Below are 26,959 nucleotides of genomic sequence, written 5' to 3' on the forward strand. Positions count from 1 at the left end.
GAGTAGAAATATGGTGAAATAGATATTGCAGCAAGACTTGTACAATATCCAGGTTTGGGCAAGTGACATTTGCACCACCTGAGTGCCAGGCAATGATCGCCTCCAACAAGAGAGATTCTACCCATCGCCCCTTGGGATTGAATGGCATTACCATTACTGAATCCCCCCACTATCAGCAACCTGGGGATTACCATTGACCAGAAATTGAACTGGGTTAGCCATATAAATAAAAAAAACTCCAGAAAATGCTGGAAAAACTCAGCAGGTCTAGCAGCACCTGTGGAGAGAGGAAGAGTTAACGTTTCACTGAAGAAGGGTCATACAGATTCGAAACGTTAACTCTCTTTCTCTCTCTACTGGTACCAGACCTGCTGAGTTTTTCCAGCATTTTCTGTTTTTGTTTCAGTTTTCCACCATCCACAGCATTTTGCTTTTATCTTATCCATATAAGTACTATGGTTGCAAGAGCATGTCAGATGCTAAGAGTCCTGTGGTGAGTAACTCAGCTCCTGACTCCCCAAAGCCTGTTCACACCTTCAAGGCACAGGTCAGGAGTGTGATGGAATACTCTCCACTTGCCTGGGTGTGTGCAGCTCCAACAACACTCAAGAAGCTTGACAACATCCAGGACAACGCTTGTTTGGCACCCCATCCACAAACATTCACTCCCTCCACCACCGATGCACTGTGGCACCAGGGAGGGAATTGTAGACGGGAATATAATCACAGAGAGTAGGAGTGCTTTATAAAGGGCAGAGAAAATTATCCAGATGGATTTACAGGCCAGAATCCAATTGAGTCGTTTGAGCTGTAATGTGTGAAATAACAGATGCCCGGTAGTAAGGTGCGATATGGATCCAATGGAGCAGTTTCCATGTGTGCTATATTTGGAAAGCTGCATTACTAGAATTATTAAAGAAACTGAGAGTTGGCATTCGGAATTTTGCAAATCCGTGGTTTCACAATAAAAAAAATGCTCGTGAATAAAGATTCATAAGGAATGGAGACAAAAGTGGAACTAAATAGTTGTATGTTTTCTAAATTGGGCCTTTAGATGCACTGGCCTAATTTACCAAACATTTTGCAAGTTTTGCAGAGAGATCATAGGTTTTTTTTCTATTCGTTCATGGAAAGTGCGCATCGCTGGCTAGGCCAGCATTTATTGTCCATTCCTCATTGCCCTTGACAAGGTGGTGCTGAGCTGCCTCCTTGAACCGCTGCAGTCCATGTGGTGTAGGTACACCCACAGTGCTGTTAGGGAGGGGGTTCCAGGATTTTGACCCAGCGACAGTGAAGGGATGGCTGATATGTTTCCAAGTCAGGATGGTGAGTGTCTTGGAGGGGAACTTCCAGGTGGTGGTGTTCCCACGTGTCTGCTGCCCTTGTCCTTCTAGGTGGTAGCGGTCGTGGATTTGGAAGGTGCTGTCTGAGGAGCCTTGGTGAGTTCCTGCAGTGCATCTTGTAGATGTACACACACTGCTGCCACTGTGCGTCGATGGTGCAGGGAGTCAATGTTTGTGGATGTGGTACCAATCAAGTGGGCTGCTTTGTCCTGGACGTTGTCGAGCTCCTTGAGTGTTGTTGGAACTGCACTCACCCGCAGTCCTTAGTTTTCAACCCCCAAATCATGACTCAGTCAGAAAAGGAAGTCAGAGATGCTGACATAGTAGTTCCATTGCTTGTGCAAACAGATGATTTGGATATCCCCAGACAGACTTCTGTATTTCAAATGCCAGATGGCACATCCGCCCAGTCGACCCCGTCCAGAATAAACGCATTTTCTGGACAGTGAAATTGAAGTTGTAAAAACACTGATCATCCACCACCCTGGACCCCAGGCGTATCTCGCAGCCTAGCTCTCGTGAGATTAGAAGTCGGGAGCAAGTGACTCCAGGGCTTTTCTTACATTGAAACCAATGAACAACTTTGCCATTTTCTTCCTCGCCATCCTGCACTTCACTGAAGGTAAGCTCTTGATATTCTCTTCGCAAAAGGAAAGCACTCTAACAGAAGTCATGTTACACCTTCTAGTGGAGCAGGGGCTGGGGGAAGATGGGTTTGCCAACGGGTGCCTGAGCCAAAAGTGTGGTTGCAATTTTTTTTGGTAGGGTTATTTTATCGCGCCCCGCCACCCTCCCTCCAACCACCCCCCCTCCCCCCCGCCTAATCTTCGCTGAAACTGGAACAGGCGCTGGTGGAAACCCTCTGCTATGGACTGGATGGGCCGAATGGATTTCCCGCCCAGTTCGCTCCCCCAGGGTTTCCCGGGTTGGATTAATCGAGCGGATTTTCCACCGCTTTCCTGGTTAACATCTGGCCAACTGTTTGCTTGTTAGAGCCAAGCTAGCAGCGCTCAATGCCTGGCAGAGGCGGAACAATATGGCAACAGCGTCTATCGACAGCACCAGTGATTGTTTGCCATGCTTTTTAGCGTCCTAAGTATCTGACTGTTCGTGAACCTACATGTGTATTTTTTCTTTATTTATTCTTTAACTGGATGTTGGCAAGGCCAGCATTGGTTGCCCATCCCTAAATGCCCTCGACCCGAGTGGCTTGCATTTCAGAGGGAAGTTAAGAGTCAACCACTCTGCTGTGGGTCGCCATACAGGCGAGGTCAGCTAAGAGTGGCAGGTGTCCTTCCCCAAAAGGATGTTCGTGAACCAAACAATCGATATTAGTTTCATGGTCACCATTACTGGGGGCACGGTGGCGTACTGGTAATGTCATTGAAGTCGTAACCCGGAGACCTAGGATAAAGTTCTGTGGCCAAGTCTGGAATTAAAATTCGACTCATAACCTGGAATCGATCACTATCAGTAGTGGTGACGATGAATCGATTTCTGTCTGAAAAAAAAACACATCGGGATCGCAAATGCCCTTTAGGGAAAGGAACCTGCTGTCCTTACCCGGTCTGGCCGATATGTGGCCCACAGCAGAGTCTTAACCGCCCTTTGAAATGACCTAGCAAGCCGCTCAGTTCAATTAAGAAAGGAGACATCCCAAGAAGGAATACATAAGGAATGCTGGGGCCAGGTTTAAATTCCAGGTTGTTGAAATTGAGTTTAAATCCCACAGCTATTATGGCGGGATTTAAACCCAGGTAATAAATTACGCCTCCGCATTCTTAGTCCAGTATGTCTCCCCGTGCACAGAGCAAGGATAGGCTGAAGGTCTGTGAAGCCGCAATGGCCTTGGATACATTGAAGTTGCTGCTGTTGAAACTGGCATGTTTCTTTTAGAGGGGGAAGCTCCTACAAAAGCAATATCACATCTTCAGGGCACTTCTAATAATACCTTTAAAGATTTTAATTTAAATTTAAAGATAAAGGCGGTCGAATGTCGAGTTGCCCCTCGGTAAATGTCTGGTCCGGCGGAATGGAAGTCAGTCCCAGAAAACAGACGAATGTTTGTTTTCTTCTTTAATGACATTAATAATCCGGATGCTGGTGATCAGACCCGTTCCCTAACTGCTGGACTTGTCTAAGCAGCAGTTTAATGATGTAAAAAAAATGAATGGAACTTCATTTCCTATAGTGTTACTAAACCAGTTGGTACTTTGCGTTAAACCGGCAGATTCGTCGTCACTTGTAAACGTTATTTCAGGGCAGTGTATTCCGAATCGAACATCAATTTCTGAAAAAAAAAGTAGTCGTTTTGGGGATTCACGTGTTTTTTGTTTTGCACTGTGGGTCCAGGCTTCTGAATGACTAATGCAGTCAGAGAAACATGAAACTACCCTGGCAACCCTTAACCTGTTTGATTTATAATCCGGCGGGTTGAACAGAGGGCAGACGGTAACCAAATTCAATCTGACATCCGAGTGCCAAGTTTGAAATCCATCCTTTATCAGCTTCTCATAATTGTAGTTTACATGCGGGTGAAAACACAGACATACGAACGTACTAAATAACAGCAGGAGTGGGCCACTCGGCCCCTCGATCCTGCTCCGCCATTCAATAAAATCACGGCTGATCTGATTGTATCCCCAACTCCATATTTCTACCTATCCACCACCGCCCCCCCCCCCCCAACCCGATAACCTTTCAGGCCCTGGTTTATCAAGAATCTATCCAGCTCTGCCTTAAATATATTTAAAGGCTCTGCTTCCACCCCCTTTTGAAGAAGAGAGTTCCAAGGACTCATAACCCTCTGAGAGAGAAAGAAATCCCCTTATCTGAGTGACCTCTTATTTTTTTGAAAAATATAGCCCCAGTTCCAGATTCTCACACAAGAGGAAACATCCTTTCCACATCCACCTTGTCAATGTCCCTCAGGACGTTGTGTTTCAATCAGCTTGCCTCTTACTCTTCTAAATTCCAGTGGACACAAGCCTAAACTGCCTCATAAGACAACCTGCCCATTCCTCGTATAAGTCTAGTAAGCATTCTCTGAACTGCCTGTAACACATTTACATCTTTCCTTAAGTAAGGAGACCAATGCTGTACATGGATGAGATGTGGTCTCATCAATGCCCTGTACAAATGAAGCATAACCTCTCTACTTTTGCATTCAACACCCCTCACAATAAATTATAACATTCTATTCGCTGTCCCAATTACCTGCTGCACCTGCATACACGTCTTTTGCGATTCATGCACTAGGACACTCAGATCCCTCTGCACCTCAGAGCTCTGCAATCTCTCACCATTTAGATAATATGCTACTTTTTCATTTTTCCTGTCAAAATGGACACTTTTCTGCACAATATACTTAATTTGCCAGATCTTTGCCCATTCACTTCACCTGTCTATATCCCTCTGTAGCTTTTGTAATTTGTCTTTTCAGCTGCCCTTGGCGGACAAAGGCCTATGAGGACGCCACAAAGATTGTCGGTGTTGGTTGGGTCCTGTGTGGTCATCCCGTGCACTGTTCGCCATGCATTTCCAGGAGTGAAATGGTTGCTGTTGAAAGGTGGTGTTGCTCCAGATGATCCAGGTGTCACCACCATTCACAACACAGCAGGTGTGGGATCGGTTGATCCTGATTACCGAATTCGCAGTGGGAAGATGTCTGATAGTGATCCAAGTGATTGCTCATTTTGGATATCTGCTATCAAGAATGAAGATCAGGGTGAATACTACATCAGAGGAGGAGACGGCACAGAAATGATGCTCTCTGACCCAGTGTTTCTTTCAGTTTTTGGTGAGTTTTAATTTCTTGCTTTCTATTCAGTGCTATATTCTGATAATAATAATAACAATAATAATTACCAGGATATGTGCACCACTGCCAAAGTCAATACATGTTTCCCATCGCTAGATACGTCTGGATAGTGGTGATTAGACCTGCCCCCTAACTGCTGGACTTGTCTAAGCAGCAGTTTTACAAAAGAAGGGAATGAATGGAACTGTTTTTGTCCATTCATGGTATGTGGGGGTGTATCTGGCTAGGCCAGCATTTATTGCCCATCCCTAATTGCCCTTGCTCAGAGGGTATTTAAGAGGCAGCCACATTGGCCGTGGATCTGGAGTCACATGTAGGCCAGACCAGGTAAGGACAGCAGATTTCTTTCCCTAAAGGACAGTAGTGAACCAGATGGGTTTTTAAGACAATCAGCAATGGTTTCATGCTCATCATTTTGTTAAAAATTCCAGACGTTGAAATAATTCAAATTTCCATGGTTCTCTGGATCGCCAATCCAACGCCAATACCACTGCACCACCCCTTCCCATTTCCAGTGATATTACTAAACTAGTTGGTACTTGGCGATAAACCGACAGGTTCATGATCATTTAAAAAAAAACAAAACAAAATCAGGGTTTTGTTTTCTGCATCGAAAATCAATTTCTGGAACAAAAAGTAGTTTTGGGGATTCACGTATTTTTTTTGCACTATCGGCCCAGGCTCCTGAATGACTCATCCAGTCACAGAAACATGAAACTACCCTGGCAGTCCTTAACCTGTTTGATTTAAGTGACACCTATCCGCCATTTGGAGTGTTCAAAAACACGAGCTGCCTGGGCAATACGTATAGAGAGAAACTGTTCTCACTGGCCAAAGGTTCAAGAACCAGAGAGCATCGATTTAAAGGAAGTGGCAAAGGAGCCCGGGACAATATTCGATATTTCAGTTTTTTTTTAACACAGTGAGCAGTTGGGCCCTAGAATGCACTGCCTGAGAGAGCAGTGAAGGCGGGTTCAATCATGGCTTTCAAAAAGGAAGTGGATCATTGTCTGAAGAGAAAAGAGTAACAGGGCTTTCAGAAAAAGGATGGAGAGTGGGAATGGCTGAGTAGCTCGAGTTGCTCTTTCAGAAAGGTGACGATTAGCCCAATAGCCTCGGACTGTGTTGTAAGCATTCTTTGACCCAATCTGAGTTCAAAGTTCAGTTATGATTAAGATGAACCAAATGTATTATTTCCAAAACCGAAGCAGAAAATGGTGGAAAAACTCAGCAGGTCTGACAGCATCTGTGGAGAGAGAAACAGCGTTAATGTTTCGAGTCTGTATGACTCTTAGTCAGAACTACAGAGAAGTAGAAGTGTAATGACATTTATACTGTTTGCGGGGGTGGGGGGTGGGGGGTGGTGGTGGTGGGGGGGGTGGGGGTGGTGGCGGGGTGGAGCAGGTGAAATTGGATAGCAGGCCAGTGATAGGTGGGGACAAAGGAGAGATTGACAAAGATGCCATGAACAAAAGGACAAAGGGAGTGTTAATGGCTGTGGTAAGGGCTAGAAAAGGTGTTGATAGTGGCAAAGGTAAGAAAGAAGAGTATGGTAATAGCAGGACAAGGGGAAGCACTCTGTAAAAAAAACAACATGAACAAGATGGCCCTTGTGGGGGCGGGATGGGATGGAACATTCCCAAATTTGCTGATAACACAAAACTAGGTGGGAACATAAGTGGTGAGGAGGATGTTAAAAAGCTCCAAGGGGAGTTAGACAAGCTGAGTGAATGGGCAAATACATGGCAGATGCAGTATAATGCGAATATTTGTGAAGTTATCCACTTTAGTAGGACAAAGAGAATGGCTGAGTATTACTTAAATGCTGATAGATTGGGAAATCCAGCAAGGGTTCTGGGTATCCTTGTACACCAGCCACTGAAAGCAAGCATGCAGGGTGCAGCAAGCAGTTAAGAAGGCGAAAGGCAAATGGCCTTCATTGCAAGAGGACTTGAGTACAGGAGCCAGGATGTCTTCCTGCAGCTGTACAGGGCCTTGGTGAGACCACAGCTGTAGCATTGTGTGCAGTTTTGGTCACCTCAGCTAAGAAAGCGTATACTTGCCATAGATGGAGTGCGGTGAAGGCTCACCAGACTGTTTCCTGGGATGGTAGGTTTGTCTTATGAGGAGAGATTGGGCCAACTAGGCCTGTATTCACTGGAGTTTAGAAGAATGAGAGGGCATCTCACTGAAACATATACAATTCTGACAGGGGTGTACAGACTTGATGCAGCGATGATGTTTTGTCTGACTTGGTGGTAGGGAGAGGGTCCAGAACAAGGGGTCACAATCTCAAGATATGAGGTAGACCATTTAGGACTGAGATGAGGAGAAATTTCTTCACTCAGAGGGTGGTGAACCTGTGGAAGTCTCTACCACAGAAGGCTGTGGAGGCCAAGTCACCGAATACAATTAAGAAGGAAATAGATAGATTTATGGACTCTAAAGGCATCAAAGGATGTAGGGAGAGAGTGGGAGTATGGCATTGAGATAAGGGATCAGTCATGGACATTGAATGGTGGATCAGGCTCAAAGGGCCAAATGACTTCCTCCTGCTTCTATTTTCTATGTTTCTAAATTGTTTGGTAGCAAAGGATGAAAATACAATCCAACTAATGGAGTAAATGCCAAGGCTGGGCATTTATTCACATCATGCAGTGATTACATTTTATATATAAGGTAATTTCTACAAGTGGTCCTTCCTAACTCACACCATTGCCCAATGTGAAAATGCATGGGAACTCAAATTCACGCCACTGCCAAATCCCTGGCAATCAATTCATAGTGGTCTAAAAACAATGATAGCCAAACATTCTCAAACATATCACTGTGACAGGTTCTACACAGGAAAGTGTAATTATACAAAAATATAAAATATAAAAGTATACAGAAGATGATTTTTTTTTTGCAAAAATATACTTTATTAATCAAATGTCTGAAAGAATATTACAAATATTTCAACAAGGCCATCACAAAAAGTGCAATCATATTCAAGTTTTCCATTTAGAACATGTCACACGTTGACATGCTTCAATACAATCAATGAATATTACAGACATTTCATAATGTTCATAATAGACAGTCAGACAGTGCAATGGCATTTAAGTTGTCTACATAGATCATGTTGCAATCTTTGGTGTTTCAATGCAATTATGAAACATGTAATATTTACTGCATACATTCAATGCAAGTCATACAGCCAAAGGGGTCAATACAATTTCCAGCCCCTCAGTACACTATAGCTGAAATGTCTTAGACAGCAACAATTCCCCATGCGCCTGTGCAGTGGCTGCCCCAAGCTTTAGTGTATCTCTCAGCATGTAGTCCTGGAGATTGGATTGTGCCAGTCTGCAACACTCAGTTGGGCACGGGAAGACAAGCAAGTTTCGGTCAGACCAAAGAGCGTTTTTCACCAGTTGATGATCCTTCAGCTGCAGTTGATAGTGTCTCGGTGTGTGCCCCTGGGAACAGCCCGTAGAACTTGAATGTATATATTTAACACATTGTAAGAATATTGAGGCATGGGAAACAATAGTTCCTTGAATCCTTGACAACTCACCAGGGTGCCCATTGTTCCTGTTTTGAAGTGTTCACCTGTTGATGAGAACAAGCAACAATCAGAGAAACAAAGTCTCTGATCAGACGTGGACATGCAAATAAATGCACGTCATATATTATAATTGGGGCGTGCAAATAATCGTGAGGGAATGACCAGACTAAATGGCTATCCATGGGGTCTTACTGTGTAAATAAACTATAAGGAGGGACTTCCTCGAGAACAAAATTTGTTTTAATTCATTCATGGGATGTGGGTGTCGCTGTCTAGGCCAGCGTATTGCCCTGGTTCAGAGAGCATTTAGGAGTTCATCACATTGCCGTGTGTCTGGAGTCACATGTAGGCCAGACCAGGTAAGGAAGACAGATTTCATTCCCAAAAGGGCACGAGTGAACCAGATGGGTCTTACGGCAAATAGTAATGGTTTAATGGAATACTAGTCCAGTGAAAATACCACAACGCCACTGCGTCCCCCAACCCTCTGCACCCCTCCAACATGTGCATTGCATTGACTAACACAAGAAGGCAGGTGATGGGAGCAAGATTAGAATGTAAGGCCCTTATCGGGCATTCAATATGGTGTTGACTGATCTTGGCCCCACCCCTATGCAGATTCCTTTAGTCCCTGGGAGGGCAAAGATCTGCCAATGTATTGTCAACAATGGAGTACCCTATCTGAGCTGGGGGAGATAATTCCAAAGTTTCACAACCTTTTGAGTGAAAAAAGGATCTCCTCATCTCAATCTGACATGATAAACCCCTGATCCTGACAATGTGCCCCCTTTAGATTTTGGATTTCCCAGCCAGTACACACCACCACTCACCCCATCCCCTACTCTCCCCCATCCTCCCTCGGTTTGGTCTGGTAATGGGCATCTAGGCACCATTGAAATCCAACCACTGTTCAGTGTTGTAAGGAACATATCATTTTATTTATTTTTTAGACTGTGGATTAAAATTACAAAGACTGCAGTTTGAAAGACATGTCCACTGGAACAGGATGGGATATATTTACAATGTTACAGCCCTGGCACTGAGTGTGCCACAAAACACAGGATGGTGCCAGAAAGGTTCCCTGGCCCAAGGGAGCAGACTGGCAACAACGTTTTAATTGGCTCCTGACCAGGTGACCAGGTTTTGTGTGAGGACAGTGCAGCTGAATAGTTCCTAGCCTGAAAGGAACAAGACCTAAAACCTATTTCTCCTGTGCGTGGTAGGTTCCAGTAATCCCATAATAATAGCTAACTGGCTTTTCCCCCCTCATTTCCCTATAACCTGCTCTCTTTGAAAACCCCTGTCAAGAGGCAAAGGGAAAAATCACTGTTACATACATTGAAAGGCAAGTGCTCAGCCAGTGAACTATAAATTGAAAGTGCTGGAAGACCACCTCGAGTCATCAGCAAGAACTGAAAGGAATTTGGAAGACATCGATCAAAATCAACCTATCGAATCCTGTACTCCAGAATTGGTGCTATGGAACTATTTCATCCCACCCTGAAAATCCATGTTTTGTGTGTTTTATGTGTCTTGTATGTGTGTGAGTACAGGGACTTTTTAAAAAAGGGGTAGAGTTTAAGTTATTGTGTTAGAAATTAGCAGATCATATTTCTTTCTTTTGCCGCTGGTTAACGACAATTTGTTCAATAAACAGTTATTTACTTATCAAGTTTACAAACGTGATGCTCGTATTCTGTTAACCTAAATTAAACAGTTAGGTAGAATTGGGGCAACCTGGTGGTTTGGTTAAACTTTTCAAATTTGTCACGGCTCAGAGGACAGTGGGGTTTGGTATTACAGCGCACTGTCCCCAGTGAGTCGTGACAACTATTAACATGAATACAACCCCATGAAAGTTAACAGTAACATACATTTTACATCTGATGTTATAGGGATGCCCAATGTATCGGTGTCGAGAGAATTCATGGCTGGACAAGCAGCGACGGTAACGTGTTCCGTTGTCCACAGTTGCCCTGAAGCTAAAATTGATTTAAAGTGGATTAAGGGCATCGATTTTAGCCCTGCACCTTCGGCCACCGAGTTGAAAGACATTGACAACGGGTTTGACCAACGGGATTGGAAAGGATCAATGGAAGTGTCCTCTGCGCTGGCGTTCACAGCCTTGCGTCGACATGACCGGCAAGTGCTTGGATGCGAGATTCTGCTGAATGGCTACTCACACGGGATTCAAAAGATGGTCACATTGGACGTTCAGTGTAAGTGTCGGCTCTCTACATAGGAGCATTTCTGGTCAGGAGTGCAGGTGCCTCAACAGCAGAACTTTATAATTCACTTTTTGCTTCTGTAGACAGGGGGGAAGCAAAAAAGAGCAACGATTTCCTGGTCTAGAAATTGCAGCTTAATGCATTTGGCTTCCTGCTTCCTGTCAGTTCGGGTTGCATTAAGCCAGCAGCAATCCGACGTGAACACAAAATAAGTCCAAGTCCATTTCACCCGGCAGATGACAGCTATACTGCAGACCGAGCTTCCCTGTCAATGCCACTAAGAACATTGACGATTTCACTCTATGAGTGCTTGCATAGACGGTGTCAATTCACGCATGACAACTGCCGTAGGTAAGACATGAAAGCAAATGTGTTTCTTCAAGACTGCATATGGCCCACCATGCAACTCAACAGCAAATAGTTGGGTCCAGGCACTGCATTTAGGAAACTGACCAAGGTGACAGACTGCACCAGGCAGCCACACACAAATGTAGGTAACAGAAAGCCTGAATGGATCAATTGCTGTGACGCAGTAGCTGATGATGTCATTATGTTATTAACGAATAGCAACACATTTGTCCGCAGTAGCGACTTGCGTAAGGGCCTCTGGTCATTCCTCCATTCCTGCTAGTTAATGGCTCCATCCTGGTTGTTACCATTGATCAGAGATTGGACTGGACTAGCCATGTAAATACTGTGGCTACAAGAGCAGGTCAGGGGCTAGGAATCCTGCGACGAGTAGCCCACCACCTAACTCCCCAAAGCCTGCCCGCCATCTACACGGCACCTGCACCACATGGGCTGCAGCGGTTCAAGAAGGCAGCTCACCACCATCTTCGCAAAGGCAATTAGTGATAGGCAGTAATTGTTGGCCGAGTTAACCACACTGCTGTGGGCCTGGAGTCACGTGTAGGCCAGACTCGTTAAGGACGATAGATTCCCTTCATGAGACGGGGGTGTCAGTGGCAAGAGCAGCATTTGTTACTCATCCCCAATTCCCCTTGAATTTAGGGATTGCCTGCATTTGTATGTGGCTGCCTGGTTCAGTCTGTTATCTTGGTTAGGTTATTGGAAAGTCACGTATGGGCCAGACCAGACGAGAGATTTCCTTCCCCAAAGGTCATTAGTGAACAAAATGTGCTTTTCTTTGCCGACAATCGACGATAGTTTCACGGCCACCATTACTGGGGAGTAGCTCATTCCAGATTTTAGTTGAATTTAACTTACACCAACTGCCCGTGGTGGGCTTCAAACCCATGTCCTCAAAGCATTAGCTTGCGGTCTCTGGATTACTAAGCCAGTCATATTACCACAATCGACCCTCTAGGATATCGTAAGATTTTCATGCTATTATACAGAAAACCACTACTATAAAGATTAAAACAACACTTGCTTTGTAATTGCTTGGCGTAGCTTCTATAAGCTCTCTGTGATCCGTGTTACAAGGACGCCAAAACACTTTGAATCTCAACTGTTTTCAACCTCACATTTTCACAAAGCATTTGTTTTTTTTTTTGCTTTTCTATTCTTCCTGCCAGAGTGGAAAATTTAAGAGAAGTCTTATTTTATTGCCAGAGATGCCTGGGGTCAATGCCAAACTTTGAAAATACACTGGCTGAGGCCGTGCAAGTGAAAGTGCCCATACCCTTCCTTGTATTTTAACAGTGCTTTGCTATGCCCTCTTCTTTCTCAGACCCACCAACCGAACCTGAAATCCATTTGACACCTGTGGCGGTGTTGGGTAGATCTGCATTCATTTACTGCTCGACAAAGAGTAACCCCGAGTCCAGGTTAGAACTGGTAAAGGACGGAACAATGCTGAGCAAGGAGTCTTCAAACAACCTTCTGAGGGTAGAGTTTTCCAACATTGCTTTGGAGGATGAAGGACAATATTCCTGTCATGCTGCAAATAAGCACGGGACATCAGTCAGCTCCATAAACGTAACTGTGGAACGTGAGTACAGCCTCCGTCCAGTCCTTGGCAAAATCATGGCATTGCTTTTTTCCCCACAGTTTATCCAAATGAATGAAAATGTAAATTATCCAATTGCATGATCATATTTTGTACTAATTTAATTAGTCCTTTGGTAGTACAGAACGTGAGTATTGCTGAAAAAGAAACACGTTGTCAAAGCTTTCTGTCTTGCACTCATCAGGACAATTGCCAAATGTAAAGGGAACAACAATTTATACTTCACGAGCAGATAGTGCTGATTGGTTGGCAATTGGACTCTGATGGGTAGAGTCGTTGCCATTGGGAATGCACCAATTAACTGATGAGTGAGAGTTAACTGCCAAGCTTTGTCTAAATTCAAATAATCGGATTGGTGAAAGAGTTGCTCTGGAGAATGAGCCAGGGAACAGCTGTCACCTATTTAGTTTATTTGATAAAAGGTGCAATGATGCATTAGTAAACACACCTATTCACATATGATTTGAAACATTATTTTTCATTCTTGGAATGTGTGCATCGCTGGTGAGGCCAGCATTCTTTGCCCACTCCTAATTGCCCTTGAGAACATGGTGGTGAGCTGCCTTCTTGTACTGTTGCAGCCCATGTGGCGTAGGTACACCCACAATGCTATGAAGAAGGGATTTGCATGAATTTGGCCCAAGCAGATGGGCTGAATTGCTCCATTCGTTCTGGTTAGATTCTATGAACCCATGATTAGATCTGTTGAATTGGATGAATTGAATCAACTGATGTTACTCTTTTTTATTCTTTCACGGGATGTAGGTGTCACTATCTAGGCCAGCATTTATTGCCCACCCCTTATTACCAGTGAGAATGTGGTGGTGAGCTGCCTTCTTAAACCGCTGCAGTCCATTTTGTGTGGGTACACCCACTGTGCTGATAGGGACAGAGTTCCAGGATTTTGACGCAACTACAGTGAAGGAACGTCGATATATTTCCATGTCTGGGTGGCGTATGACTTGGTGGGCAAGTTTAATGAGGATCCAATGCATCTGCTGCCCTTGTCCTTTCTGGTGGTAGAGGCCACGGTTTTGGAAGGTGCCATCAAAGGAACCTTGGTGAGTGGTTTGGAGAACTTCCAGTTCCCATGTGTCTGCTGCCATTGTCCTTCTAGGTGGTAGCTGTTGTGGGTTTGCAGGGTGTATCCAATGAACCTTGGTGAGTTCCTACAGTGCACCTTGTAGATGGTACATGCTGTGCTTCGGTGGTGGAGGGAATGAACGTTTGTGGATGGGGTGCCAATCAACTGGGCTGCTTTGTTCTGGATGGCGTCGAGCCTCTTGAGTGTTTTTGGAGCTGCACTCATCTAGGCAAGTGGAAGCATTCCATCACACTTCTGACATCTGCCTTGTACCGTGCAAAGTCTTGGCAATCATGGTCAAGGCCCCTGGTTTTAATTTGAAATAATGTTTGGCAGCTAAATGTCACTCACCATCCTAGGTGCATCCTCCATGGCCCCACCTCTACCAATCAGCGTCCACTTGGCAAACAATCAGCACTCTCTTTTCATGCTGTATGAATTGTTGTTTTCCCCTCTTATTGGAATTTTTGTGAACTGCCCTTCTGAGTTCAAGACAAAAAGCTTCAACATGTTTCGTTTCCACTAATATATGTTGTTTCACATCACATGGGCATAAAGAACGCAGCAACAAATGTTGAAGAACTTTGTGGTCAATGACATCAGCATAATTGTCTTTTCACGTACGCTTTCTCTTTGGCAGATCCACCCTTGAAACTACTGATCAATTCCTCAATGACAGTCAGAGAGGGCAGTTCCCTCCGCATATATTGCATAACACAGAGTAAACCGGAGTCTCATTTACAGTGGGTGAAAGATGGCACGCCTATTGTCAACTCCTATTCAGGAAATATGCTAACAAAGAATTTTACTGATATAAGATATGATGATGAAGGAGAATATAAGTGCGAAGCAAGGAATAAACATGGCGGTGCAAGCAGCCAGATGAACATTACTGTGGAATGTAAGTCTAAGACTGTATTCCCTACTTTACATATGGCGACAAATGAATGACTCCTCATTGAATATTAAGTACTCATGTCTCCGTTATCATATCCAACAAAATAAAATGATAATAAGGCTACTAGCGTTCGTGCACGTATAACAGTTTCTTGCACACTACCTGCTCGGAGAGAATGGAATGCCTTTGAAAGGGGAAATACATTTCATTTCATATTCATATTTCCGTTCAATTCGTGGCAAAACTTTAGTGTTTTAAATTGTCCATTTCGGCAGGAAGAATAAAATAAGAGTATATTGTCTAGATTGTGAGAGATTGCAAAGCCCTGAAATGCAGAGGGACCTGGGTGTCCGACTGCATGAATTGCAAATTGTTAGAATGCAGGTACAGCAAGCAATTAGGGAAGCTAATAAAATTTTGCCGTTTATTGTGAGGGGAATTGAATACAAAAGTAGGGAGGTTATGCTTCAGTTATACAGGGCTTTGCTGAGACCACATCTGGATTATTGTGTGCAATACTGGTCTCCTTATTTAAGGGAGGGTGTAAATGCTTGGAAGCTGTTCAGAGAAGGTCTACGAGACTAAGACCTGTAATTGAAGGGTTCAATTATGAGGAAAGGTTGGAACAGGCTACGCTCGTATCCACTGGAGTTTAGAAGAATGAGAGGCGACTTGGGTGAAACATCAAAGATCACAAGGAGTCTGACAGGGTGGATGTGGCGAGGATGCTCCCTCCTGCAGGAGGATCTGGAACTAGGGGTCACTGTTTAAAACTAAGGGGCCGCCTACTTAAGACAGAGATGCGGAGATTTGATTTCCCCCAGAGGGTCATGAGTCTTTGGAGCTTATTTCTTCAAAGGGTGGTGGAAGCAGAGTCTTTTAATTTTTTAAGGCAAAGCTCGATCGATTATTGATAAGCAAGGGGGTTAAAGGTTATCAGGAGTAGGTGGGAATGTGGAATTGAGGTTACAATCACATCAGACATGAACTTAGTGAATGGCGGAGCAGGCTCCAGGTGCCGAGTGTACTACTCCTGCTCCTAACTCATTTGTTTGCATTTTGATTTGTACATGAAGTTTTAGAATGAACTAACTGAAGACATAAAAAGACCGATAAGAAATGAAATAGAGGCGGTAAGGAATTGACCCTATGCAAACATTGAATATTTTCTTCCAGGAAGAGGCTGGTAGTGACAAAGAGATTCCAACAATGGCTTGCCTTAACACCGGCAGGAAAGCACCCTAGATAGTCTCGCAATCTAAGTGATTCAACACAGGTGGAAAGGAGAGGAGGGGGTCGGGGGCGAAAATTATACACATCATAATTCAATGCATGATTCAACATTCATTGGCACCTCTGACCTTTACATGGCAAGAGGCGCTGAAACCTGGTAACCTAGGTGTGAATGCGTTGCAGCAATCTAGTCGCTTGCACATGTGGCATGCTACCCATTGGAGCAGGTGCAGATCTGAATGTAAAGCTTTTCATTGAACTCGAATTCAATGCCCTGGAGGACCCCCTTGAAACATCACGATCCTGAGGGGCCTTGACAGGGTGAATGTGCCGAGGATGCTCCCTCCTGCAAGTGGTATCACCAGCTTGAGACAATGCAGAAAAGTGGCTCAGTCTCACTTTGACACAAAACAGGAATTGCAGCTGGATAGGAGCAAAGTCCTCAGCAGTCGCACATCAACTTGTTGAACTTCCAATATGTTGAAGTTGGCTCACGTGGTTAATTTACTGAAATAGGTTTGAAGCCAGCGGTGAGCATAGAGTCTCAACGTTATTTTCTTGGATTATTTTTAACGTTGCAGCTACAAAGAAACTTGAACACATCTAGAATCTTTCATTTCCATCTGCTGAATCAAACTGCATTGAATTAGACAAAAGCAAAATACAGCGGATGCTGAAAACCTGAAACAAAAACAAAAATTGCTGGAAGAACTCAGCAGGTCTGCCAGCACCAGTGGAGAGAGAAACAGCCAACGTTTCCAGTCCGTGTGACTCTCCTGTCCTATTCAGAGTACTGGATTATCGCATTGCAACATAATAGTTGGTGTTTATAGAAGTTCTAACAATCACTGGATCAATGTTTATAAAGTTAATGGATTTTCTTAGTGGAGAAAAGTTTTGTAATTGTTGGAAATTTGTATGTTTCAGATGCACCACAGAAGCTGCTGGTCAATTCTTCCGTTGTTGCTTTGGAAGGGCAATCTTTATTCTTATATTGTACCGCCCAGGGAAACCCACCAGTCACCTTAAGCTGGGTGAGAAATTGTGAAGTAATGAACATATCTCACTCCGGTGAACTGAAGGTGGCGGTTAATAATATTAGCTTGGAAGAAGACGGACTCTTCTGGTGCGTGGTTGCAAACATCCTGGGCACTGCAAACAGCTCCACACAGGTTATTGTGGAATGTAAGTACAGCAAGGTTGCCAGGATGTCGAACTTCGGGCAATGTTGCTTCATTGGCATAATGCCTTTCGCTCCCTATGTTTCAAAGCACATTGCCGGCCCTCGGTGTTGTTTGCTTTACTTAACAGGGTTGTGTTTAAACCTTTAAACGCAAATTTTAACGTTGACAATGGGGATTCCACATGGAAACTCATGTCTTCGCCAGAAAAGAAAAACGAAGCCTAACATTATCATAAAGTATTTCTAACACACGATGCTCAGCTGCATCCTTCCCGCCGTTTTGACACTGCCATCAAAAGAAAAATTAGTTACTTATTTCGTTTTCCCGTCGCTAACACACTTTTGGACGGTGATATCTTCCACATTGTTTCTGGTCACAAACCTCCATGAATTAGAAAACCATGCTTAAGGTAAAAAAAATAATTGAGCTGCATATTGGTCTCAGACACACTCTGTCTCTGCTGTTGTTTTGTTCCTCCGCCAACATAAAGCTCAGGATTTTTTTTTGCACTAAACCGCATTGTAGATCCCCCGAGAGCTGTGGATCCGACTAACTGCACCAGGTCTGAAAATAGCATAATCTGCGTGTGTACCATGAAGAGCAACCCGCCAGTTGAACACATTATGTGGAGCCTGGATGACAGTAATGTCACAGCGGCCAGTTCAGATGTTGGAGTCGTTTCTTTGGAAATGGATCACCACCAGATGCAAAGCACTCTGAGGCTGAAAGAAGAGTTGGGACCTGAACACAACCTTTCGTGTTTTGGAGTAAACAAACACGGCGTCGCTTCCTCCAGATTGTATATCGATTTACCAGGTAACTACTGAGTGTATCTCAGTGAGGAAAACTGTATAGTGATAGATATCAGAACAGTCTTCCTCATTGGCTTTTCGCATTGGCATTGTAAAGAAGGGAACCAGGGAAATCAGCCTGGTTAAATTGTGAAGTGCACAACAACGGTTTAACCAGCCGTTAACAAGCTGTCCAGAATTTCCTACCGGAATTTCCCAATACGAGCATGCGCAGGCCCATCGCCGCATTTCAGATACTCCCCACTTGCCAGTATGAGAGTAGCTCCAGCAACACTGGAATCTCGGCACCATCCAGGACAAAGCAGCCCGCTTGACTGGCACCCCCTCCACCACCTTCAACATTCACTCCCTCCGCCACCCACGTCCATTGGCTGCAGTGGGTACCATCTGCTAGGTGTATTGCAGCACCTCCACCAAGGGTCCTTCGACAGCATCTTCCGAAGCCTCGACCTCTGCCACCAGGAAGGACAAGGGCAGCAGATGCATGGGAGCCCCATTAAAGTTCCCTTCCAAGTCACACACCATCCTGACTTAGAAATATATCGCCGTTCCTTTACTGGCGCTGGGTCAAAATCCTGGAACTACCCGCCCCTCCAACCGTTCCCGCCCCTAACAGCACCGTGGGTGTACCTACACCACATGGACTGCAGCCATTCAAGAAGGCAGCTCACCACCACGTTCTCAAGGGCAATTAGGGATGGGCAATATATGCTGGCCCAGCCAGCGAAACCCACATCCCGTTAATGAATTAAAATGTATACTGTAACATCCGTTCGAAGTAGATATTCTGATGTGCCTTAAGTGTTAGGCCAAAGGAGAGTTATGTTCTATTTATTTTATTTAAAAAGTGGATTCCCAGAAAAGACGGGTTTTAATTGCTCATCCATAATTGCCGTCGAGAAGGTACCCCTGCGTCTTGCTCTTGAAAGCCATAAGTCCAAAATGGGCCAGGTGCTCCCACAATGCGGTCAGCTCAACAGTTTTAAGATTTTATAACTGGGAGAATGAAGTTAATATGATGGATGTTGAACCGAAGCTTTTGCTTTCCCTTGTCCTTCTCCGAGTTGGGAGGAGTGCTTTTTGGAGGAGCTGTCCTTAAATATGCAATGTTAGAATAGTATAGAACATAATATTCAAAAACTGGCCATATTATATGGAATATTACAAGATTGTGTACAACTTACTCAATGATATGGGCCAATGTTTAAGGATAATATACTTAAGGCTGCTCTCGCAGTAAGCATTAATATAAATTATTTACAGGTTCACTTCGATATTTCTGACCTTGTATCATTTTCTGATAAGCAGGAAGAGTAGATTGGAAATACATTGCAGGGATCGGATCAGCCCTCCTGATTCTTATTGCCCTGATTGCTTTCAGCGTGGCCAAGAAATTCAGGAAGTAAGTGATGTTTCACAATTGTAGTTACTGTTGTTATTAACCCATAGTAATCTAGCTTGATGCTGGTGAGTGGGACTTAATGGGAGAATTCTTTGCTAAATAGTCAGTAATTAACCAATTAACTTTCTAATCAATTTAATAACACTCCCTCAAACAGTGCTCAATATTTTATGTAGTTATTGATGGAAATGATTGCCCATTATAATGCTCATAGTATCATAATGAATTGATTGCCACCAAATTAACTGTTCGATTGTTTTAAAAGTATCATCACTTTGCAGCATGAAATCTTAGAGTAATCAGGAGCTGAAGGTGGAACATCACCTATAATAATTAATTCATGTATTCATTCGGTCACGATTGTTTCTGGCAAACAATATTTCTTTCGAGAATGATTTGTCAAATCGACAATCTTAAATACCTGAATGACAGGATGGAATTTCACACTGATGAAAGCGTCTTGTCCCTTCTATGATCGGTGCTGTTTCTCAGTGTTTGGTAAGCCCTTCCAGATGAGAATGAACCTTCGCCAGAGGCGGTTTATGTCAGTGGACTAAACACCGTTACGATCGCATCTGATCTTAAGGCTGAGGAAGTCAGATCCCACAGTGAAACTTAGGAAACTTGGCTTGATAGTTCCTTGCATTTTGTTTTAGGAATTGGGGAGGAAAGTTACTGAACAAATTCACAGGAGTCTGCTGGTGAACTTTTAACACAATGAATAAAATATTTATTAGAACAAGAAAAAATAGCAATGTTATAACAGACAAAAAGGTTAGAAAAATCTCAATGCAAACACAAGAAGCTGATTCAATTTCCCAATATTCAATTTCCCAGCAGTATCTTTATAGATGCATAAACCAGCAAAGAGTTGCCACTAGCTTGACAGAAATGTTCTTGGTTTGGGACTGGCACACGTGCATGCGATTTTATTCCTTAAGCATTCACTTGATGCTTCTTACCCAGCTCGTGTCTCTCCCCGGGACACACAAAACTGCACTTTAAACCCACTCTCTCTTCAAATGCAGAGAAAGCACTCATTCCCTAAACACAATCTCCCAGTAGCCTTATACTATTTCTTATCTCAGAGAGCTGAAAATTCCTGTCTTCACTCTCTGACACGCACTAAACTCTTTCCTGTCTTTCTCCATGTCGGTGTCACTTGACCACTGTCATCCCGCAACAGCCCCATTTTTTCTACTTTGTGTGTGTTTTTTCCCCAAGTCACTGAACTTCTAACTCCTTTTAAACCCATCTCTTTATTTTCAGGGCATGTAAAACCTCATGAAAAATGTATATATGTAAACAACCCAAAAGACTGACCATTCAGCCATAGGTCGAACCAAAGTTCTGGGTAGCAAGGCTCAAAAAAACAAAGCCTCATAGAAACCTATAAAATTCTAACAGGACTAGACAGGGTAGATGCAAGAAGGATGTTCCTGATGGTGGGGCAGTCCAGAACCAGGGGTCACAGTCTGTGGATATGGGGTGGACCATTTAGGACTGAGATGAGGAGAAATTTCTTCACCCGGAGAGTGGTGAGTCTGTGGAATTCATTACCGCAGAAAGTAGTTGAGACCAAAACATTGTATGTTTTCAAGAAGGAGTTAGATATAGCTCTTGGGGTGAAAGGGATCGAAGGGCATGCGGAGAAAGAGGGAGCAGGATATTGAATTGGATGATCAGTCATGATCAGAATGAATGGCGGAGCAGACTAGAAGGGCCAAATGGCCTACTCCTGCTCCTAGTTTCTATGTTTCTATGCAACTGCTCAACCTTTCTTAACACAAACACACACACACACACACACACACACTATATATATATATATATATATCAATAGATATATAAATTGAACTTAAAAATTATACATTGTTCATCTCAGCAGAAGCAGTGGCGATATATGATGCATTAAGACTGAACACCTGTGTGAAATTTCATTCTGGACTAGGCCATTGCGTTGAGTTGAAACGCCCATTCCAATGGCAGGAAAGTAGATGTCTAGCGCTCTAGGGTGACAGGACATACGGGTGATAGTGAATTAATGAACTTTATTTGGGGAAGAAATTGGGGCAGAGCATAACACGGAATAGTGATCTGCAATTGTTCCTTTTGGGCATTCAGGTCGATGGTTCATACCCCAAGGAATGCTGAACGTTTCCCATCTTCCCATTTACAGCTCATTTGTAACTGGGTCAATAGAGCACATTCATACCTCAAGTCAAATAGTGAAAAGGGACAAGAGAAAAACTGTGTTTGTACGAATAAATAGCATCGTTATCTTTGGAAGGCAATTTTTTTCTGGAACCAACTCGATGAATCCATAGCATTCACATTTCTTTCACTCTGTCTTCACTAGGGGGAAACTAACTAAATATTCTTGGAGATATTCAAGGGCGAACAAGGTAATTACTGAGTGGATGTTCCTTTAATGCAAACAGGTCTCACTCCTGTCTCAGTCTGCAGCGACTTGCACATCTTCAAGGCTTCTGAAAGTGATGTGCAACTATTGGTTGATAGGATTCCTGGATTACTTCTCTGTGTTAGATCACTGATAAATCAAGTGGTTTGAGGGCATGGCCTTTAGTATTTTTAAAATTCATTCACGGGGTGTGGGCTTCACTGGCTGGGCCAGCATTTGTTGCCCATCCCTAAATGCCCTAGAGAAGGTGGTGGTCAGCTGCCTTCTTGAACTGCTGCAGTCCCTATAGTGTAGGTACACCAACAATGCAGTCAGGAAGGGAATTCCAGGATTTTGCACTCAGTGACACTGAAGGAATGGCGATGTATTTCCAAGTCAGGATGGTGAGAGGGTTGGAGGGGAACTTTCAGGTGGTGGTGTAATGTGGCACCAAGATTTCATCACATTGCTGCGTCCAATTAGCAACGGCTGGGCTCTGAGTTGCAGCGGTCAGAAAGTGAATAAAACATACAGTGTGATAAAAGCAAAAAACTGCGGATGCTGGAAATCCAAAACAAAAACAAAAATACCTGGAAAAGCTCAGCAGGTATGGCAGCATCTGCGGAGAGGAGCACAGTTAACGTTTTGAGTCTGGATGACCCTTCAACAGAACTAAGTAAAAATAGAAGAGAGGTGAAATATAAGCTGGTTCAGGAGGGCGGTGGGGCTGGGGGGTGCGGGGTGGTGGGCCACGTAGAGCTGGATAGAGGGCCAGTGATAGGTGGAGATAACCAAAAGGGGTCACAGATAAAAGGAATAAGAGGTGTTGAAGGTGGTGATATTATCTAAAGGAATGTGCTAATTAAGGGTAGAAAGCAGGATGGGCAAAGTACAGATAGCCCTAGTGGGAGTGGGGTGGGGGAAAGGGATCGAAATAGGCTAAAAGGTAGAGATAAAACAATGGATGGAAATACACTTAAAAATAATGGAAGTAGGTGGGAAAAGAAAAATCTATATAAATTATTGGAAAAAAGAAAAGGGGCAGGGGGAATCGGAAAGGGGGTGGGGATGGAGGAGAGAGTTCATGATCTAAAATTGTTGAACTCAATATTCAGTCCGGAAGTGCCTAGTCGGAAGATGAGGTGCTGTTTCTCCAGTTTGCATTGAGCTTTACTGGAACAATGCAGCAAGCCAAGGACAGACATGTGGGCAAGAGAGCAGGGTGGAGTGTTGAAATGGCAAGCAACATGGAGGTCTGGGTAATACTTGCGAGCAGACCGAAGGTGTTCTGCAAAGCAGTCACCCAGTCTGCGTTTGGTCTCGCCAATGTAGAGGAAACCGCATTGGGAGCAATGAATGCAGTAGACTAAATTGAGGGAAGTGCAAGTGAAATGCTGTTTCACTTGAAAGGAGTGTTTGGGCCCTTGGACGGTGAGGAGAGGGGAAGTAAACGGACAGGTGCTGCACCTTCTGTGGTTGCATGGGAAGGTGCCATGGGAGGGGGTTGAGGTGTAGGTGGTGATGGAGGAGTGGACCAGGGTGTCCCAGAGGGAATGATCCCAGCAGAATGATGCCGGGGGGTGCGGAGGGAGGGGGAGGGAAAACGTGTTTGGTGGTGGCATCATGCTGGAGTTGGTGGAAATGACGGAGGCTAGTGGAGTGATAAGTGAGGACAAGGGGGACCCTATCATGTTTCTGGGAGGGAGGAGAAGGCATGAGGGCAGATGCGCTGGAGATGGGCCAGACATGGTTGAGGACCCTGTCAACCACCGTGGGTGGAGAACCTCAGTTAAGGAAGAAGGAGGACATGACAGAGGAACTGTTTTTGAAAGTGGCATCATCAGAACGGATGTGATGGAAGCGAAGGAATTGAGAGAATGGGATGGAGTCCTTACAGGAAGCGGGGCGTGAGGGGCTGTAGTTGAGGTAGCTGTGGGAGTTAGTAGGCTTCTAATGGATATTGGTGGACAGTCTATCACCAGAAATTGAGACAGAGAGGTCAAGGAAGTGAAAGGAAGTGTCAGAGATGGACCATGTGAAAATGATGGAGGGGTAGAAATTGGAAGCAAAGTTAATACATTTTTTCAGATCCAGATGAGAGCATGAAGCAGCACCGAATTAATCATCGATGTACCGGAGAAAGAGTTGCGTGAGGGGGCCGGAGTAGGACTGGAACAAGGAATGTTCCACATACCCCATAAAGAGACAGGCATAGTTGGGGCCCATGTGGGTACCCATGGCCACACCTTTTATTTGGAGGAAGTGAGAGGAGCTTAAGGAGAAATTGTTCAGTGTGAGAACAAGTTCAGCCAGACAGCGGAGAGTAGTGGTGGATCGGGATTGTTCAGGTCTCTGTTCAAGAAAGAAGCAGAGAGCCACCAGACCATCCCGGTGGGGGATGGAAGTGTAGAGGGATTGGACATCCATGGTGAAGAGGAGGCGATTGGGGCCAGAGAACTGGAAATTGTTGATGTGATGTAGGGTGTCAGAGGAGTCATGGATGTAGGTGGGAAGGGACTGGACAAAAGGAGAGAGGATGGAGTCAAGAAAGCAAGAAATGAGTTCCGTGGGGCAGGAACAGGCTGACACGATCGGTCTGCAGGGACAGTCCTGTTTGTGGATTTTGGGTAGGAGGTAGAAGCGGGTCGTCCGAGGTTGGGAGACTATCAGGTTGGAAGCTATGGAAGGAAGATCCTCATAACAGTCCTGGAAACAATGCCTGCAATCTTGGCTGAGCAGGAGCAGGTGCATTTGCACAGGTAAGTCACTGGAGGTCAGTGCCCAGGGATCAGCACCCTGCTCTGAATCGGAGACGGTGAACTGAAATCCTAACAACAGTGATCCAGCCAGAGTAGACCTTCATGTTAGACCATCTGGTGCTATCATGTGGCACTGGGATTGAATATTTAGAAAGAGGTGGATGACGGTGGCCAATCCTTTTTGTCCTCCCGCCCAAGATTAATTTCTAGTGCTACTTATTCTGGAAGAGCAGTCAGCTTCGTGTGAAGTAGCAACGGATCTCCTGGGTGTGGATCAAGTTTGCAGTCTTGAAGTACAATCGCCCTACACCACCAGCCAGAAAAACCTCAGCGAGATGCTTTATCTAAATCTGGGTCCGCTGCAGAATAACGATATTCACAAGGGGCGGAGGTGGGGTGGGGGGGGGGGGGGGAGGTGATGGTGGGGTGGGGTAGGGGAAGCAATGATGGCGGGGTGGGGGGAGGGGGGTCGCCGTGTCATTGGACGAGTGACCCAGGTTAATGCTCTGGAGACATGGGCATTGGGTGGAATTTAAATTAAAAATAATCTGGAATATAAATCTAATCTCAGTAATGGTGACCATGAAATTATCGCCAATTGTTGTTAAAATCCATCAGGTTCAGTAATGCCCTTCCTGGAAAGAATTCTGCCTTCTTACCCCGTCTGGCCTACAAGTGATTCCGGATCCACAGCACTACTTTGAATCTTAACTGCCCTCTGAAATGGACCACAAAGCTAATAAGCTCAAGGGTAATTAGGGATGGGCAACATGCTGGCCTTTCCAGTGATGCCCACATTCAATCAAAGAGTAAAATAATGTACAAAGAGTACAGCCTTGAGGGAGACTAGAGTGAGTCTGCTTACTTTTTGTTTTTCCCAATATTGGTTCTATTTCAACGAGAGTCAGACATTCTAGTTATCTCTGTATCACATATTCTCCATGTAACTAAAGGGCACGTTGCCTATGCACCGTGCTACGTCTCCTTTTGTATTGGTGTCAAAATTTCTTTATGTAGCTGTAATATATATTATTTGTGTGTCGGTACTACTTTTTTTCTTTTTGTACCATGTTATTTTCGTGCACTTATTGCGTGTTTGTTGTGCATGTGTGTTTCTTTGTGTCTCTGCATCAAATGTTCTTTCTGTTGTAGAGGGGGCGCTGTGAGAATGATCCCGGCAGCGACGGCGGGGAAGTCAGGTCGAACTTGACTGAGTATGGCAACGAAATTCATTACGCCACTTTGTACCACCCACGTAACACTTCAACCTATGGTTATGTACATTGTGAAGAGAAGAGTGAATATGCGAATCTTAAATTCAGATCGAACGAGCCGGAGTTTGCAGAGACTGTCTTCTTTGAAGCATAATCTCTAGATTTTACCCCGCAAAGTGAAAAAACATCCTGGAAAAAAACCTTGGATGAAGGACATCGAAAACTGCCATTGGTCCTGGTTGCTATATGTAGCCGAATGTTCATCTGCTCTAGCCTGAAATTTTGACTAGGATCTGGTTCCTCAACTGCTTCGCCCGATCGTATATTTTGCTGACGTGCCTCCTAAAATTAAGATTAACTGGTAGAAGAGTTAGCCACGACCCATCCCGTCCTCTGTGAATATCCATATGAATGCATGCAGGGACCATTGAACTGTGAGAAAAAAAATCCTTGATAAGATTTCAGAGGCTTTTCAAAAACACACATAATCTCTCTCACACACAATCATACACAAACACAGACACACCCACGCATAATCTCACGCACGCACACAATCAGACACAAACACACGCAGAATCTCTCTCACACACAATCACACACGCACATAATAACGCGCACAAACACCCACACACACATAATAACACGCAGAAACAAACACGCACATACACACTCGCATAATCTCTCGCTCTCCCAATCACACAGGATCACACACACGCACACATATAATCACACATAATCACACACGCACACACACACACCTCATACGCATAATCTCCCTCTTGCACACAATCATACACACACACACACACGCATAATCTCACACACGCACACAATCATACACACACATGCACACGCATAATCTCTCTTACGCATAATCTCCCTCTCGCACACAATCATGCACACTCACACGCATAATCTCTCACACACACAATCTCTCTCACACACACATAATCGCTCTTTCTCTCATACACAATCACACACGCACATAATAACGCGCACAAACACACACACACCCACATAATAACACGCACAAACATACACGCACATACACACTCGCAT

General features: G+C 44.4%; 1 protein-coding gene across 1 annotated transcript; it reads left to right on the forward strand.

Annotated features, from left to right (window-relative positions):
* Positions 1-1,924: 1,924 nt before the first annotated feature.
* On the forward strand, positions 1,925-26,665 carry LOC121271078 (myelin-associated glycoprotein-like). The gene is made up of 10 exons (XM_041176802.1): positions 1,925-1,965; positions 4,786-5,142; positions 10,609-10,932; positions 12,635-12,895; positions 14,638-14,898; positions 17,056-17,313; positions 17,838-18,128; positions 19,433-19,526; positions 21,886-21,931; positions 25,839-26,665. The coding sequence occupies exons 2-10, from the start codon at positions 4,809-4,811 to the stop codon at positions 26,052-26,054; spliced, it is 2,085 nt and encodes a 694-aa protein (XP_041032736.1). The 5' UTR covers positions 1,925-1,965; positions 4,786-4,808; the 3' UTR covers positions 26,055-26,665.
* The last annotated feature ends 294 nt before the right edge of the window (positions 26,666-26,959 follow it).

Source organism: Carcharodon carcharias, chromosome 29 (assembly GCF_017639515.1).
Source record: "Carcharodon carcharias isolate sCarCar2 chromosome 29, sCarCar2.pri, whole genome shotgun sequence".
In the NCBI taxonomy this organism is placed as follows: domain Eukaryota; kingdom Metazoa; phylum Chordata; class Chondrichthyes; order Lamniformes; family Lamnidae; genus Carcharodon; species Carcharodon carcharias.